At 34.4% G+C, this 18456-nt stretch overlaps 1 protein-coding gene across 3 annotated transcripts in view; it reads left to right on the top strand.

Annotated features, from left to right (window-relative positions):
* LOC142337411 (dedicator of cytokinesis protein 11-like) overlaps nucleotides 1-18456 on the top strand; it is a 320003-nt gene that overhangs the window by 34602 nt on the left and 266945 nt on the right. For all 3 annotated transcript variants that reach the window (XM_075386591.1, XM_075386592.1, XM_075386590.1), the window contains 2 exons: nucleotides 7780-7938; nucleotides 17297-17592. In XM_075386591.1, the coding sequence (XP_075242706.1) occupies nucleotides 7780-7938; nucleotides 17297-17592 (455 nt within the window). The remainder of the gene's footprint in view (nucleotides 1-7779; nucleotides 7939-17296; nucleotides 17593-18456) is intronic.

The following is an 18456-nucleotide window of genomic DNA, read 5'->3' as shown; positions in this document are numbered from 1 at the left end:
AGGTTAGGTTAATGAGAAACCTAATTTACAGTCAAATGAAGCCCAATGAACAAAAAAAATTTTCAAGGAATTGCTTATGTTTTTTTGGCTTCGTCTCTGAGTTTTCGTAATTTTAAACGAAATTTTGATTTTCTTTTTGAGGTTTTAATAACTTTTTGGAGTCCTTTGGCATAGTCATTGACCAAAAAATGCAATAGGCTTCGTAATGAGGCTTAGGTTTTCGTGAATTGTAAGTCAGTCGCAAAAGTGGCAGGACTTCCTTCCTTCCTACTGTACCCAAAATTCATCTGGTTAGCGGTTTATGTTCTAACTATTTATTATATGACTTCAATGTCACAAGATTTAAAAATTTGCATCCATTGGCCTTTACAACTTGTAAACGAGTTCTTTTACAAGATATAATTAATGTTTATGACCATTTTATGAGCACGGAAATGTATACTAATTTACATTTAAGACTTTTTAAAAATCAGTGACTTAAGAAATTTATCGATTAGGAAGAGTGAAGCAAATTTGACGCTCGCCCATTAAAGCCAATAAACAAAGTAGCACTTCCTATCTCCGCTGATTATCCTCATAATGATAGCTCCCATTGGCTAAGAGGATACATTCAAGGGATCATAGATGAGTTTTTCAATGAAAAGTTTCTGGTTTAAACAGGCTTCGACACTTTCTTCTCGCACTTATCCAATGAATTTTTGGTTTTTTGCCTGTATTTATTGTTTTTTTTGAGTCATAAGACCTGTTGTGATGTCTTATTTACTATTCATGACAAACGTCTTTGTCCTCCTATCAAGGAATAACTGAGCGTATTTATTGACTTCCTTTTGAAAATTAGTAAATTTAATGGCTGTTAGGACTTTGAAATTAATTTTTTTGACTATTAACCAATCTTAACCGTTTTTTTTTGTGCACTGTAAGTCAGTTTTAGTAATGACAGGACCCCCTTCTTTTCTACTTCAAACAAAATTTATCTTTTTAGTGGTTTTATCTTTTAACTATTGATTTTTTGACTTCGATGCACGAGTTTTCATAATTTTTTTTAAATTTCTGGACACTTTTTTCGTGATTATGGATCATTTTAAACCTATCGCATTATCCTTGTATTGATAGTTACCATTGGCTTAGAGAAGTCGTTCAATGGATCATAGATAAAGTTTTCAGAGAAAAACTTACAGGTTAAATGGCTTCGACACTTTCTTGCCTTTTTCCAATGATTTTTTGGATTTTGCTTGTGTTTATTGTTGTGCTCATAGTCTATGGCTTGTTGTGATGTCTTTTTGATGAATTGTAAATGACAAATATCCTTTTTGTCCCATCGAGGAATGTTTTAGCGTATTTATTTGTTTCCGTTGGAAGCTATCGAATTTAATGGCGTTTGATACTACGGGTGTTCTAAAAAAATTTCGTGGTTTTAATATATTTGTTCATATTTGTTGATTTTTTGAAGTCATATTATTTTAAAAAGAAGAATTCCAATTCTGTTAAAAAATTGGTTAAATAGAAGAATTCATTTGGGAATATGTTTGTTTTTTAAGTCACCTAGAGACTAGTTACTTTTCATACCGAGTTTAGTTTAATGAGAAACCTCATTTACAGTCAAATGAAGCCCAATGAACAAAAAATTTTTCAAGGAATTGCTCATGTTTTTTTTTGGCTTCGTCTCTGTTTTCGTAACTGTAAACGAAGTTTTGATTTTTTTCCGAGGTTTTAATGAATTTTTGGAGTCCTCTGGCATAGTCATTGACCAAAAAATGCAATAGGCTTCGTAATGAGGCTTATGTGAGCAAATCTAATGCTTTGAGTGGACAGCTAACGGCTGTTAAGGCTTTAAAAATAAATGTTTGATTTTTTTTAACAATAACCAATCATATACTTATTTTCGTGAATTGTAAGTCAGTCGCAAAAGTGGCAGGAGTTCCTTCCTTCCTACTGTACCCAAAATTCATCTGGTTAGCGGTTTATGTTCTAACTATTTATTATATGACTTCAATGTCACAAGATTTAAAAATTTGCATCCATTGGCCTTTACAACTTGTAAACGAGTTCTTTTACAAGATATAATTAATGTTTATGACCATTTTATGAGCACGGAAATGTATACTAATTTACATTTAAGACTTTTTAAAAATCAGTGACTTAACAAATTTATCGATTAGGAAGAGTGAAACAAATTTGACGCTCGCCCATTAAGCCAATAAACAAAGTAGCACTTCCTATCTCCGCTGATATCTGTGATTTTCGGTTTTTTTGCCGAACCAGTCTAAAATTGAGGCCTTTAATGATCAGCCTCAATGGTCAAGGAACCTCCTCTAGGGTTTGATAATATGTTACTATATGGTTTCTTGTAATGGAGTGGTTTTCAACAGTTTGTTGTGAAGAATTTTGTGACTTTGAGTTTATCTAGCCTCAGGGAGGGGACTGGGAACCTCTTCTAGGGTTTGGTAGTAGGTCACTGCATGGTTGGTAGTGTCATTAGAATGTTCTTTAACAATTTAATTTCAAGCACTTTTTGCAATTTTTTTGACCAATTTTGAGTTTTTTTGCAAATGCTCTGAAAATTTTCATGTTCCCACTTATCGATATTTATGGACTAGTGAAAATTTTCATAAGCTTGAACCTCGGGTTTACTGGAGAATTTCTGAAGATAATGAAAGGTCCTGAAGATTTTTATTATCACTTTTAGCAATTTGTTAAAATTTGAACGTTTCGAATTTTTGCTATTTTCTGAGTTATTTTAACTTCAAGGGTCAAGAAGTCATGCTCATGGGTTACTGGACAGATTCGAGAAACAGGCAGCCAAATTGATTTTGAATATAATAATTTCGCAAAACTTAGAAACTTTGAAAAAAATTTTTTGCGTTTTTGATTTTTCATGGTTTTCTATCGTAAGTTTTTCCATCTTTAGTGCCCAATTGACCCCTTAGTTACGCAATGTTGTGAACACAGTCAAAGCCAAAGGGGGCAAAATCAAAAGAAATGAGATAAACATAGAGCGAGGTCATTTTGTCATAATGCATTAGGTTCATTAAAGCTATTGCTGGCTTGCGTTATCATTTATTAATAACCTTCAGTTTAGAAGCTGAATTAAGTGTAGTTTTAGAATCTAACCGAATATGCAGAATTTACACACCAAATAAGAACACTTTGCCACTTTCTGTCATTTTTTAATTTTTTTTTTCTGTTTCAATCCCAATGTGCCTCAAGTGGGACAACAGCGGCTGTTTTCCGGTAATTTGCCGGCTGTCTTGTCTATGATCGGATCTTTTGGATCAAAATAACGACTTCTCAAAAATCAGTGACGTAAGAAATCTATCGATTTGGAAGAGTGAAGCAAATTGGACGCTCGCCCTTTCCAGTAAAAAAAGCGCGTATTTCTCCACTATGGTTTTGGGCCTTTCTCGTAGATGTTTTTTAAGGCAATTTCATCTGGTTAGGATAGAATTCGTAAAGTATTGGCCAGTTTTGATTTACTTAAGTGAAAGACACCGCTTTGTGTGGCACGTGTTTGTTTTTTTTGGGGTATCCGTTCGTACCCTATTACTAAGGAATATACGACCAGATGATTCAAAAGAAAGACACATTGTGTCACACACAATGCGAATGCGTTGTTTCTGCTTATGACTTGGGCACCTTTCCCAACTTTCAGCTTTCAAAAGGGGATAAAAGTTAATACTAAGCGGGCATCAAGTTTCATTACAGGCCGTTGGACATTTTTAGTAGACCTTCAAGTGGTCAGAGTGGTGAAGCTACTGGGAAGGCCGTAATTCAGGGTTAAAAGGTCATTTCTAGGATTTTTTCGGCCCAAAATGTTGCAATATTTGTCATTTTCGGTTTGTTTGCCAAACCAGTCTAAAATTGAGAACTTTAAAACTTGGTAAAGGTCTTTTTTGCAAGATATATTTAGTTTTTTTAACCATTTTATGAGCTATATGTTTTTGTAGTCCAAACATAGCACGCAAATTTTTACTATTTTTTATATTTTTCAAGTTTCTTGTTTAAATTCTGTTTGGTCGTTTGTTACGGGCGTTCAGCCCTACGCACCAAGAAGCCTCTGGGGTTTGATAATAGTTTATTGCATTGTTTTTTGCGGTAATCGAATGGTTTTTAACATCACGAATTTTAGCAATTGTTTCAAAACTTTTCAAATTTTCATTTTTTATTTTTCTTTGACGTTTTCTTGAGTTTTGGCAGCCTCAAGGATCAAGGAACCTCCTCTAGGGTTTGATAATATGTTACTATATGGCTTCTTGTAATGGAGTGGTTTTCAACAGTTTGTTGTGAAGAATTTTGTGACTCAGGGAGGGGACAGCGAACCTCTTCTAGGACCAAATTTGAAATTTTTTGCAACTGCTCTGAAAGTTTTCATGTTGCGACTTATTGTTAATTATGGACTAGTGAAAATTTTCATAAGCTTGAACCTCGGGTTTCTGAATTTAATGAAAGGTCCTGAAGATTTTATCATTATCACTTTTAGCAAATTGTTGAAATTTGAACGTTTCAATTTTTTGCCATTTTCTGAGTTATTTTAACTTCAATGGTCAAGTAAATTTTTAGAAGTCATGCTTATGGGTTACTGGACAGATTCGAGAGACAGGCAGCAAAGTTGGTTTTGAATATAATAATTTTGCAAAACTTAGAAACTTTGAAAAAAATTTTGCATGTTTTTCTAACTTAAGTTTCTCCATCTTGAATGGCGAATTAACCCCTTAGTTACGCAATGTTGTGAATACTGTCAAAGTCAAAGGAGCAAAATCAAAAGAAATGAGATAAAAATATAGAGCGAGGTCCTTATGTCATAATGCATTAGGTTCATTAAAGCTATTACTGGCTTGCGTTATCGTTTATTAATAGCCTTCAGTTTAGAAGCTGAATTAAGTTTAGTTTTAGAATCTAACCGAATATGTAGATTTTACACACCAAATAAGAACACTTTTGTCACTTTCTGTCTTTTTGTATCTCTTCTTTTTTCTGTTTCAATCCCAATGTGCGTCAAGTGGGACATTTGCTGTTTTCCGGTAATTTGCCGGTTGTCTTGTCTATGATCGGTTCTTTTAGATCAAAAATAACGACTTTTCAAAAATCAGTGACGTAAGAAATCTATTGATTAGGAAGAGTGAAGCAAATTCGACGCCGCCCTTTGCAGTAAATAAAGCTCTTATTTCTCCACTATGTTTTTGGGCCTTTCTCGTAGATGTTTTTTAAAGCGATGACATCTGGTTACGATAGTGATTCAAAAGAAATACACATTGTGTCACACAATGCGTTGTGTTTTCGCTTAAGAATTTAACATCTACTTGAGCACCTTTTTTTCATGACTCTCAGCTTTCAAAATGGGATAAACAGTTAATGCCAAGCGGGCATCAAGTTTCATTACAGGCCGTTAGCCATTTTTAGTAGTCCGTCAAGTGCTTAGAGTGGTGAAGCTACTGGGAACGCCGTAATTCAAGGTTAAAAGGTCATTTCTAGGAGTTTTTCGACCCGAAATGTTGCAATTTTCGTCATTTTCGGTTTTTTTGCCGAACCAGTCTAAAATTTAAAACTTGGTAAAGGTTTTTTTAAAATATAATTAATTTTTTATGAACATTTTGTGAGCTATGTTTTCGTAGTCCAAACATAGCACGCAAATTTATACTATCTTTTATTTATTTTTTCAAGTTTCTTTTTTAAATTCTGTTTGGTCGGTTACGCGCCAAGGAGCCTCTAGGGTTTGATAATAGTTTACTCCATAATTTGTAGCGGAAATCGAATGATTTTTAACATCACGAATATTAGAATTTTCAAATTTTTAATTTTTTTCAAGTTTTTACGTTTTCATTATTTGATTTTAGCAGCCTCAATGACCAAGGAACCTCCTCTAGGGTTTGATAATATGTTACTATATGGTTTCTTGTAATGGAGTGGTTTTAAACAGTTTGTTGTGGAGAATTTTATGAGTTTGAGTATATCTAGCCTCCGAGAGGGGACAGGGAACCTCTTCTGGGGTTTGGTAGTAGGTCACTACGTGGTTGGTAGTGTCATTGGAATGTTCTTTAACAATTTTTTTCTCAAGCACTTTTTGCAATTTTTTTGACCAAATTTGAAATTTTTTGCAACTGCTCTGAAAATTTTCATGTTGCGACTTATTGTTAATTATGGACTAGTGAAAATTTTCATAAGCTTGAACCTCGGGTTTCTGAAGTTAATGAAAGGTCCTGAAGATTTTGTCATTATCACTTTTAGCAATTTGTTAAAATTTGACCGTTTCGAGTTTTTGCTATTTTCTGAGTTATTTTAATTTCAAGGGTCAAGTAAATTTTTAGAAGTCATGCTCATGGGTTACTGAACAGATTCGAGAGAGACAGGCAGCCAAATTGATTTTGAATATAATAGTTTTGCAAAACTTAGAAACTTTGAAAAAAATTTTTGCATGTTTTTCTATCTTAAGTTTTTCCATCTTTAGTGGCTAATTAACCCCTTAGTTACGCAATGTTGTGAATTCAGTCGAAGTCAAAGGAGCAAAATCACAAGAAATGAGATAAAAGTATAGAGCGAGGTCCTTATGTCATAATGCATTAGGTTCATTAAAGCTATTTAAAGCAGTTTAGAAGCTGAATTAAGTGTAGTTTTAGAATCTAACTGAATATGCAGAATTTACACACCAAATAAGAACACACTGTCACTTCTGTCATTTTCTATCTCTTCTTTTTTTCTTCTGTTTCAGTCCCAATGTGCGTCAAGCGGGAAAACAGTGGCTGTTTTCCGGTAATTTGCCGGCTGTCTTGTCTATGATCGGTTCTTTTGGATCAAAATAACGACTTTTCAAAAATCATTGACGTAAGAAATCTATCGATTAGGAAAAGTGAAGCAAATTCGACGCTCGCCCTTTGCAGTAAATAAAGCGGGTATTTCACCACTATGTTTTTGGGCCTTTCTCGTAGATGTTTTTTTAAAGCGATGACATCTGGTTACGATAGAATTCATGAGGTATTGGTCAGTTTTTATTTACTTAAGTGAAAGACACCGCATTGTCTGGCACGTGTTTTTTTTTCTTGGTGTATCCGTTCGTACCTTATTACTAAGGAATATACGACCGGATGAATGCAAAAGAAAAACACATTGTGTCACACAATGCGTTGTGCTTTCGCTTAAGACTTTAGCATCTACTCGAGCCAGTTGTAAATACCAGCTGTTTTACTGGTTTTCATGGTTTCCAGTATATCTCTGATTAAGCGAATGTGATCAATGGTCTTAAAGGCTGTGTGCTTTTCTACAACATAAGTCTGGTATTGTTAATGGTGTTTATTTTCAGAGCAGTGTTGGTTGCTGCAGCCGGAAGCAAAGGCATTGTGATGCTTTTGGTCAGGAAATTAATTGGAGAGTAGTTTTTAGTTTTTTCAAAGAAATTTGCTATGGGAGTTGGAAATAGGTTCGGCGTTTCACCTTTTTTGTTCAGTGGTAGCAGTTTTTTTTTCGTTATTGAAATTGGTAATTGTAAAATTGTATTAGTTTGCAGATTACTTCGACAACCAAAATCAGAAAAACGTCCAAAGTTGTCGTGTTTCACTCTGCTCCAGTCAATTATTTTGTTGATAATGAACTGTGTAACTATTATTCGGCTCTTTTAGTTATGGCATTGCCTTGAACAAAATTTGTTTTGTTCTATATAAGGCAATTGCAACTATAGAGACGCCCGATCACTTATTGCGTACCTGGGCAGATTGATGAAAATCATTGTTTAGAGCAATTATTGGCAATTATATAGTCAACAAAATATCAATTCTATCTTTTTGTGTTTAGTGGGGACTGCAGACGATGATAGCTACAACTCGGATTTCTCAGATCTGTCAACAGAAGTGCAAGTGCAACAACCCTATCACACAACCACCAGTAGAAGTAAATCTGTGTCCAGCTCTTCCGCTTCTGGGGGAGGCAAACATCCGGCACCTGCTGCCCCAGGTGAGACGATATGCTCAGGGAGTAAGATCTTCTTTTGGACCTCCTTGTTGATTAAAGCACAATTTCGGCTAATTCGTGAACTGTGATAGAAGGAAAATTATATGCCGCAGGAGAAAGTTTGTGTTTAGGTCAATGAGGCTGCATGCTGAGCGCAGATATAATGCGGTGATCTGGGTATTTCTTTTGTTTCGTCGTCGGACACTCATTTTTTTATAGCTGCGAAGCTGTAAGCTGAGCGGAGCTATATTGCGGTGCTCATGGTTTTTTTAATAGCCGCCCTCATCTTCTCAGCCGGCTATTATTGCGCTCGTATTTTTTTTTTTTACTTCGTCAAACTTTTTTTCGCTTTACCATTTTGCCGCTTTTTCGACATTTTGCGTGAAATCTTTTTGACTTCTCTAGGCTAGTTTCTCTCTTCTCTCATTCTGCTAAAAGTGAATTTGAACATCAGTTGCTAAGCAAAGCAATTCAAAATGAACAGAGTCGGTATAAAAAATTGAAGTCAGAAATAGAAACGGGATAAACCCATAAAGCCCAATTTTAGATGCCCGCTATTTGAACATCGTTCCTATAGGTCTTAGTTACCATCTCTAATGCTTATTGGTATTGATAGTAGCCCCTATAGCCTCTCTCTAAGAAACAGAAGTATGTTCAACTACGAAATGCCATCAAAATAAATCGGACTTAAAAGATATTTTTGTACAAAAATCTTTTTTTTTCAATATATTCTATTCGTTCAATCCCAATCATGCTTATTGGAATCAACGGCGGCTATTTTCCGGCAATCTGCCGGGTATGTTTTACAATTCAAAGAATTTGAATTGTATTGGGGCGCTGTCTTTTTTACAACTCGAAGAGGAGTATTGGAGAAGTCCTTTTTTAAATCAATTTTTTGGAGTGAATTTTGAAGCAGCAAATTAAACACTTGAAAAAATTTGGAGTGATTTTGTTGCTGAACAAAATGAAGAGTGGAGCGAAAAGAGAGTGGTCTTTGTTTATACCGCTGTTTTTGAGAGAGCGAGAAATTGATGTGTGAAAAAATTTTCTCTAAGCGAGCGAAATTTTTTTGTTCACGTGCGGAATTTTAAAGCAGTTTTTCGCTTAACCATTTTGCCGCTTTTTCGACATTTTGCGTGAAATCTTTTTGACTTCTGTAAGCTAGTTTCTCTCTTCTCCCATTCTGCAAAAAGTGAATTTGAACATCAGTTGCTCAGCAAAGCAATTGAAAATGAACAGAGTCAGTATAAAAAATTGAAGTCAGAAATAGAAACGGGATAAACCCATAAAGCCCAATTTTAGATACCCGCTATTTGAACGTCGTTCCTATAAGTCTTAGTTACCATATCTTATGCTTATTCGTGTTGATAGTAGCCCCTGTAGCCTCTCTCTAAGAAACAGAAGTATGTTCAACCACGAAATGCCATCAAAATAAATCGGCCTGAAAAAATTTTTTTGTACAATTTTTTTTTCAATATCTTCTATTCGTTCAATCCCAATCATTCTTATTGGAATCGACGGCGGCTATTTTCCTGCAATCTGCCGGGTATGTTTTATTTTGGTTAAGAGGTTTGGTCATGATTTTGTTTTAATTTTAGGCTCGTTTCGGTAGTGGTTTGAAGGTTTCTGGAAATTAATGAATTTTTTGAAAATTCGGATGTTTTTGATGTACTTTGCTGATTTGTATTTGCGGTTTTTTTACTGGCTCAAATGGGTATTGAAAAAACCCCTTCTACTTGAGCAATTTTATGACAACAATTGGTTACAGTTTTGTGGTTAAGAATCATTTCTTTGTTGAGAAATATGACAATAAAATGGCGAAAATTGGAACTATTTTTCTTAATTTTTTGCAGTTTTTCGTTTTTTTTCTGTTTTTAGCTAAGTTTCTTTGCCTATTATGACTTTCCTATTGTTTTGCGTGCATCTGGATACCCTATTGGCTGAAGGGATTTTTTCTTTGGATTTGTATGTTTTTTGAAATACTAAAAAATTTAGTAATTTTTTCCAGTTTTTCAGTGAAAGTTGTTTATAAGAGCTTTTTTTTCATAATTTTAGCCTAAAGTATTTTTTTCAAAATTCACATGGGTGGTTTTTGAAAGTACTAGTTGTTTTGACGAAGTTTTTTTGGCAGAGATTGTTTTTTCGGGATCTCAATTTATAACAAAATTTGATCAGATTTTTTATCATATTTTAACAGATTTGATTTTATTGTTTTTACTTTTTCGTTTCATGACTTTGTTTCAAGATAATCATAAATTAGTGAAGGCACGTTTTGTTTGATGAGTAGTTGGATGGCGTTTAAATGGGTTTTCACTTCGAGTCGTTTCGGGAATTCTTCCGGCTATGTTTTTTTGTAAGATCTGTTCACACATTTTCATGATTTTTGAAGTCAAATTGGAGTAGTGATTTTGATCACGCCGAAACAGGAAGTGGAGCGAAAAGGCGAGTGGTTTTGCGGCGTGAATTTTGTTCGCTCTAATTTTAAAGTAGAGTGAGAAAACGGTGTTTGAACAAAAATTTGGTTTCTCGGTAGTGGTTTTTTCACATGCGGCAATTTCACTCTGATTTTTACTTTTTTTTCGATTTTTTGGATCGGATTTTTTTTTCTAATTGGTTTTCCCAATCCATTCACAGCTCATTTTAGGCCTAGTTTTTTGTTTGAATTAAAGTTTCATTTCGCGCTAGTGGTTTTTTTGTTCACATGCGGCATTTTGACATTGATTTTCTGGTTTTTTCTTTTTTTTTGATCTGATTTTTTTACAAAGGTTTTCTCAATTCACTCATAGTCCATTTTAGGTCTAGTTTTTCTGTTTAGTCAATGAAAATTCTTTGAATTGTACATCAGGACTTGTCTTGCTATGTTTTTTGTTTCGTCTTCTGACGCTCTTTTTCGTTTTACATTTGTTCACACAGCAAAGCTGAAAATGTCAAATTTTCTGAATGACTTATTCCGCTCACTAACGGCGTCTGCGCGCTTGACTTCATTTCGCCTTCTCTTTTGCGAAAGTATTTTGCATGGTTGGATTTTGATCACACGTGACTTTCCTCTCTCAATGAAATGACTTTTGCACTTTAAAACTTAGGTTTAATTTGAATTAGTTTAAGGTTAAAGGAACTCATACGTGCAGTAAGGTCCCTAATAGAAGGGCTTCTTCGGAATGAATTTCAACAATCTTTATTAATTTATCGCTGAATGTTTTTTACCTAGCTTTTTGAGCTGCGTCGATTTTTTTTTTTCAATTTAGATCTGTGTCTGTTTCTATCTCTATTATACGGCACGCAGGTCTGTTGTTTCGCAGCTATTCCGGCAATCTGCCGGCTATGTTGTTTAATAGCCGCACAGCGATAATTGGGGCTGTTATTGGCCTTCTCTTGGTTGTTTTACAGTTCAAAAAATTTGAATTGTATTGGGGCGCTCTTTTTTAAATCAGTTCACACATTTTCATGACTTTTGAAGTCAAATTGGAGTAGTGATTTTGGTCACGCCGAAACAGGAAGTGGAGCAAAAAGGCGAGTGGTTTTTCGGCGTGAAATTGTTTTGCTCTAACTTTAAAGTAGAGTGAGAAAACGGTGTTTGAACAAAAATTCGCTTTCTCGCTAGTGGCTTTTTGTTCACATGCGGCAATTTCACTTTGATTTTTTACTGTTTTTTCAATTTTTTGGATTGAATTTTCCAAATGGTTTTCCCAATCCATTCATAGTGCGTTTTAGTTCTAGTTTTCTGTTTAGTCAATGAAAATTCTTTGAATTGTACGTCAGGACTTGTCCTGCTATGTTTTTTATTTCGTCGTCGCGGTTTTTGTTACGACCATATGACGTCACAACCACTTCCAATCTGCTTTTTTTTTCATTCGTTCATGCAATTTCAACTTAAGTGCGTGCGTGACGTCATTTTTTGCTTTAATTGGAGCGAGTTTTTTTTTGTTCATTCGCATGATTAAATTTTCGGTCACACTTGACTTACCTCACTCTCAAAAATGACTTCCTCACTTTGAAATTGACTTTTGTTTACTTTAGTTCAAAGAGATAAGGTCAAATGTGTGTGTGTCACTCTAAATGAAGGTTATTTGAGAGCAGCTAATAGAGGCAGCAAAAACTTATACAGATTTTTTTTTCAAAATATAACATCTCAGCCTTCAATGAAAAGACAATTTTTTTGGTGTCTTTTTTACTGTTTTTTTTAGACTGCAGATCTACGAAGCTATTGCGGCTATTTTCTGGCAATCTGCTAACTATGTTTTTTTGCGGTTTTTAATTTTTTGATCTAGACAGGTTTCTGAGCGTATTCGGGCTTTCTCATTTTTGCTTGAGCATTTTTTGTTTCAAATAATTTTGATTTTTCAAAATAACAACAACTCCATCAATTCCGTTTGTGTTTCGATTTATTGTAAGGAACTTGAACTTTCTTTCGCTGCTTTTTCGTCAATCTGTGGGTTACGTTCTTTACTTTAACACCAGAAGTATCCTCATATTTTTTGATAGTCATGAAGAGCTTCGATAGTGTGCTATTATTGGCCTTCTCTTGGTTTCTTTCCGTCACGATTTTGTTCCGACCATATGACGTCACGATCAATTAAAATCAGCTTTTTATTCATTCGTCATGCAATTTCGACTGTAATGAGTGCGTGACTCGTCATTTCCTTTCTTATTGTAGTGAGTTGCTTTGTTCATTCGCGTGATTAAGTATTTGATCACATGTGACTCACCTCACGCTCAAAATTGACTTCCTGAATTTCAAAATGATTTTTTGTTAAATTAATTCAAGGAGATGAGATGGTCTGTGCGAGTCACTCTAATTGAATGTTATCAGAGAACAACTTATGGAAGCAGCAACTACTATACAGATTCTTAATCAAAAAATAGCATGTCAGCAATCAATAAAATTTTCCCTTTCTGTTCTTTTATTTAATGTCTTTGTGACTTCGAAGCTATTACGGATTTTCTGCGCCAATTTGCCAGTTATTTTATGAATGAGAGTGTATGTATATCTACGAAGCTATGGAGGCTAGTTTCTGGCGATCTGCGAATTGTTTTTTGATTCCTGGTCCGCATGGATTATTTGACCATTATTGTATTTTTTTTCATTAACTAGTTGATTTTTTTTTCTCATTAAAATTTGAATTGAGTGAATTTGTTTTGATCAAGTGCTGTTTCCGTTAAGTGTTTGGTTACATTTTTTCTGTTCTGCAATTTTTTTGCCTCTTCTGCTTTGTGCATTTTGCAGCAGTTTGTCTCTAATATAGAGCTCTGCTATAGGTGCTGCAACTAGTTGACAGTTGAATGTAAGACAGGGAGGTTGTCAATGAAATAAATAATACAAATTTGTAATTTCATCAGATTTTTCTTTATTGCTTTTTAACTTGCTTATTTTGGTTTTGGATATTTGACTCATCAAGCTGAAGAATTATTTAGTTTCTCATCAAATTTTGTTAAAAAAGTTAATTTTTTGGTTTTCCTTCATATCTTTTGTTTTTTTCATTAATTAGTTGATTTTTTTCCGTTAAAATTTGAAGGAGCTAATTTGGTTTGATCACGTACGGTTTGCTTTAAGGCTGTTTTTCAATTTAAGTTTTAATTTCTTCAGTCATAGTCATTCTTCTTAATCATATCAACTATTATATGCACGTTTGAATGCATTTTTGTCCCCCTGGAGCAAATATAATACTAAGAGATACATTTTTAACTCAATTTTTGTCATTTTGTAAATTTTTATAAATCCTTTTCTAACAGTTGTGTATCCATTGTTTTTATAGAATTTGGGGGTGGTTTCTCGTACAGAGTAATTTAGTTACATTTTTGTAAAAATTCAGGAACAATTTTTTGCCTCTTCTTCTTTGTAGATTTTGCAGCAGTTTATCTTTTGCAGCCTCTAATATAGAGCTCTACTATAGGTGCTACAACTGGTTGACGCTTGCAAGACAGGGCTGTTGTCACTGAAATAAATAATAAGTTTTTAATTTCTATCAGATTTTTCTATTGCTCTTTGTTTTGCCTTTTGTCTCTTGAGGGTTTTGGCTGTTTGACTCATCAAGCTGAAGCATTATTTAGTTGCTCAGCAATTTTTTTAAACGTTATTTTTATTTTTCCTTCATATCTTTTCCCTTTCCTCGGTTTTCATTTGGTACTTTTTTGGTTTATCCGTCATGTAGTTGTATATCTATTAAATTTTAATTGTACCACATGGTGTTTTGAAATATTAGTCTTTGAGTGAAAACTGGTGGACATTTTTGCAGGTATTTTACCAGATTTTATCAATTTAGGCTGTTGTTTTTTCTCATGTTACTTCTCCTCTTTTGTTTCAAATTAATCAGTGTAAATAAGCACAAGGCTGCGTTTTTTAGTTAGTTGTTGGCTGGAGCCTTAGTGGATATCGACTGCGAGTCTGTTCAAGAGTATTCCGGATGTTTTCCTCTTTTTTGAGAGTGTAAAACGAAGTATTTTTAAGTAAAAAAACAGTGTTTAGACCAACCTGCTGAATAAATTGAAGAGCAGAGATAAGTGATTGTAGTTCTTTGTTCATGCCACCTTTATGGGAGAGAGAAGGGGCGAGCGAGCGTTTTTGCCGCCTTCGGCAATTTTCAAGCAGTTTTTCTGATAAACTCATTTTCTGATTCCGAAATGGTTCCCTTAGGCTGCATTATCAGTTTTCAATGGTTTTTATAGGCGTTTGGTACTTATATGGTGATATTGGGTTCTTGGTGACTTACGTAACCTTTAACTGCTATATTAATTTTAACGATGTTTTTTGGCGAATATTCACAGTTAGATGTAGTGGCGATTTAGTTCTTATCGTCTTTCGCAAGGAGTTGTTCTCTTTAATAGCCACAGAGTGATAGCTGGGGCTAGTATTGGCCTTCTCTTGGGTTTTTTACGACTCGAAGAGGAGTATTGGTTTTCTCTCGGTCTTTTTTTTTACAGGAAGTAGATTTATTCGCGCGGCATTTTGACCTAAAAGCGAAAGTGAGAAAAGCTGTCTCGGTGAACAGATATTCGCTAAGCGAGAGAAGTTTTTGATCATGCGCTTCGTTTAGTGAATGACTTTTTGACTTTGAAAAGTAGTTTTTGACTGAATGGCACATATAGATAACCGTTTTTTTTTACTAAGTTGCCCAATTTTTTTGCTTTTAATTTGGTTTCTTATAGAAATAAAGGTTATTTGATACTATATTGAAATGTCAAACTCGGAAATTGATTCCACAGTGTTTTGCAGAGCCTCAAAATGCGTTTCAAGTTGAAAATTGGCACATATTTCTTGATTTTTTAGTTAAATCTTGGCTTTTTTCTATTAATTTCTTCAATTTTGGATATTTTTTTATTTCGTGGTGAAGATTTTTGTTACGACAATTTTTGTTCATTCGTCCATGCAGTTTCAACTGAATTGCATGCGTTACGTCATTTTTCACTCTTAGTGGAGTGTGCTTTTTTGTTTTCGCGTGAATAAGGTTTTGGTAACACGTGACTCACCTCACTCTCAAAAATGACTTCCTCACTCAGAAGTTGACTTTTTACTGTAATTTAAACAGATAAAGTCAATTGATTGTGTGCCACTCTAATTGAAGGTTATTGGAGAGCTGCTAATGGAAGCAGCAGTAAATTATACAGATTCCTAATCAAAATCTAACTTCTCATCATTTAATAAAAAAATCTTTTTTGGTCTCTTTCTTTTACTATCTTTTTGAGACTGCAGATCCACAAAGTTAATGTGACTGCTTTCTGGCCATCTGCCTGCTGTGCTGTTTAATTTGAGCTACATTAACGTCACAAAGTCATCAGAATTTGTGATAGAATTTATTGATTTTCAAATTTTCTCAGTTTTCCGCATTTTGTTGACATATGGGTGGATTTCAAAACTCTGATGATAGTTTTCTCCCTTTCTATTCAGTCTACCTCAATTGATACATTTCTTTCTATTGTCCTTGCTGAGACGCTGAAGAATAACTTTACCAAAATTTAGATTTTTTTCAATTATTCTGTTGTTTTAAGTTTCGGCTTGTTTTTTTCGGCTTCCCTTGTTGCTTTCGGGAAACTATCCTGTTTTTCTTGTGAGATTGACGTGGGATATTTTAAGGTGTTTTTGTGTCAAATTGTCTTTGAAGCCACAGAAAATTTATGTTACACCAAGCTGGTGTTAGTTTTTTTCAATTCAAGTTTTTGAGTTTAATTTTCTTGTCTTCATTTTTCCTTTCCGCTTGATTGCTAAAGCCGATTCGAAATTATTGGCTATATATATCCAGAAATGAAAAGAAAAAACTTTTGGCAAAAGTTAGACTGGCTTAGAATCTTAAAAGACGTTGAAAACCCAGAAGTTATCCAAATTTTTTTTCTGAAAATCGTTCAGGTTGAGTCCATCCGTTTTTTTGTAATTTCACTCATTTTTAAAAATCTCTTCAATGAAATCTTCAATATCTTAAAGCAGTTCATTTTTATGCTGACCTTGGTTTGCAAATCTTAGTGTTAGTGACATTACTTTGTCACTAAGTATATTGCCAGCTTCCCACTTCCAGAATTCTTCACACTATATTTCTTTGCTTAGCTAGCGAGGAAAAAACCGAAGTTCAGGAAGTGAATAAATTTCGAAAAAGTTGATTCGGTGATCAAATTTGGAGACTGGACAAACAAGAGAATGGTTATTTTGTCGATACTTTCTTGTGAAACAGAGATATGTTGGTGCAAAAGAATTTTCGCTAAGCGAACGAAATGTTTTGTTTGCGTGGCTTTTGAGTTTTTGTCTCTAAAATGTTATTCTAGATTAAGCAAACCATATTTAGCTTGTTTTGAGTTTTTGGTAATCTTATGGAGTTTTGGGTAATTTTAATGGTTTCAACTATTTTCCGGGTTTTTAGCGTTATTTTATTGCAGTGAAGCCTAATGCTCACAAGAAATTTCTACTACGAATTATATAAAGTTTTTTTGAAACAAAGCAGTTTTTCAAAAACCTAAAAATCGACGAAATTTAGAATTTTCTTACATTTTGTTTTCAGTTTTTTCTTTATTGCGAAATCATGTTGTAGTTACCTAAATACAAAATCTAATCAAATTAGCTTGCACTTTGTTTTTTTGCGAAACAATCATTTTCTCTGTTTTTGTTTTGATCCAAATCGGGGTCATGAGAATCATGGAAGCTTTTTTCCGCAAAACTTTCGGCTACGTTTGAGTATCTTCGGCCATCTTTAGAAAGTTGCTGGATAGTTGATTTTTTACGTGCATGTTCGTTTGAAACCTGAATTACGCTTGATCACTGATAATAAATAATATTGGGTTCTTCAGTTATCATTTCTGGGCTTATACTTGACGAGATCCGAATATTATCGGTTTGAGAATGGAGCTTTTACGAATGAAGATCTCAAGGAACTATTTATAGGTTCAACCAGAGATCCAGCCCTGGGTTCCGATATCCAGCGGTTCTGTAAAGAAACAGATCGGTCAGTTGCGGAAGCCAGACGCAAAGATCGTCTATCGCTGTTCTCGGTTTACGCAGACTTCGACTGCGAAGAGGGCTCTCATTTGGAGATCGAAGACAACGCTAAGTTCTACAGAAGTGAGGACCTGAAGGCACCTTTTGTGGAATCGAATGTGAAGCTGAAGGAGGTCTTAGTCACTCTAGAAAAACTGGATTTTCCTCTGAAAGTTGCGCAAGATGGCACGAAACAATATAATGTGAGTTTGGCTGCGTACTATTTGGATTAACTTTATTTTGAATGACTGCCCCCAACTATCTGGAGCAATATCAGTGACGTGCATATTTAGCTCAGTTATGTTTCCGATGTTCTCTCAAACAAGGTTAACATTCAATTGTCTTGTTGCCCTGTTTAATTGTTCTCAAACGAAGTTTTTAGCAATTATATTAGTACTGCTGGTCTTTTCGGTGCGATTTTTAGTCCTACCAACTTTTCGTTTGATAGCTTTCCTCATAGCCGCCGGATTGCCAGAAAGTAGCTGCGACAGACGCTTGTGGCCTTCTATGGAACTGAAACAAAAACAACTAAAAAAGTAAGGTAGACAGATTGACTACCTGTCCTTTAATAGACCAGTAGACTTTTGGGGTTAGATTCGGACTGTCATTTTATGAGAAATATAAGCTCTATAAGGAAAAAGCCATAAAAGAGCGTTTTCAAATTTAGTATTTGAAATCAAAAACTCAAGACTCTTATACTCAAGAATTAGGGCATATACGTTTGGCAATAATTAGATGCAAAAGTGGGTAAGAAATGACGTCACGCACACAAATTGAGCTCCAAATCGGTAGAAGTAAGTGACAACGAAGAAGTAAAATTGTCACACGAATCATCGATAGGGACGACGAATTAAAGATAAGATTTCCTAATATACATTTTAAATTTTATTATTCCACACAAAATTTTAAAATACCACATTGTAAACAGAAACTATCAGTAAGTATCCACTTCTAAAGTTTCTTATCAGCTAAAGAACAAAAACTTCATATGTTACCCAAATTAAATAGCTTCCAGTGCACTAGTTTAAATCTTTATGCCTTTTTACATTTAAATATCACCCATTAAT

The sequence above is a fragment of the Convolutriloba macropyga genome, chromosome 4 (genome assembly GCF_964194025.1).
Source record: "Convolutriloba macropyga chromosome 4, txConMacr16.3, whole genome shotgun sequence".
Taxonomy (NCBI): domain Eukaryota; kingdom Metazoa; phylum Xenacoelomorpha; order Acoela; family Convolutidae; genus Convolutriloba; species Convolutriloba macropyga.
This window is presented reverse-complemented; position numbering and strand designations above follow the sequence as displayed.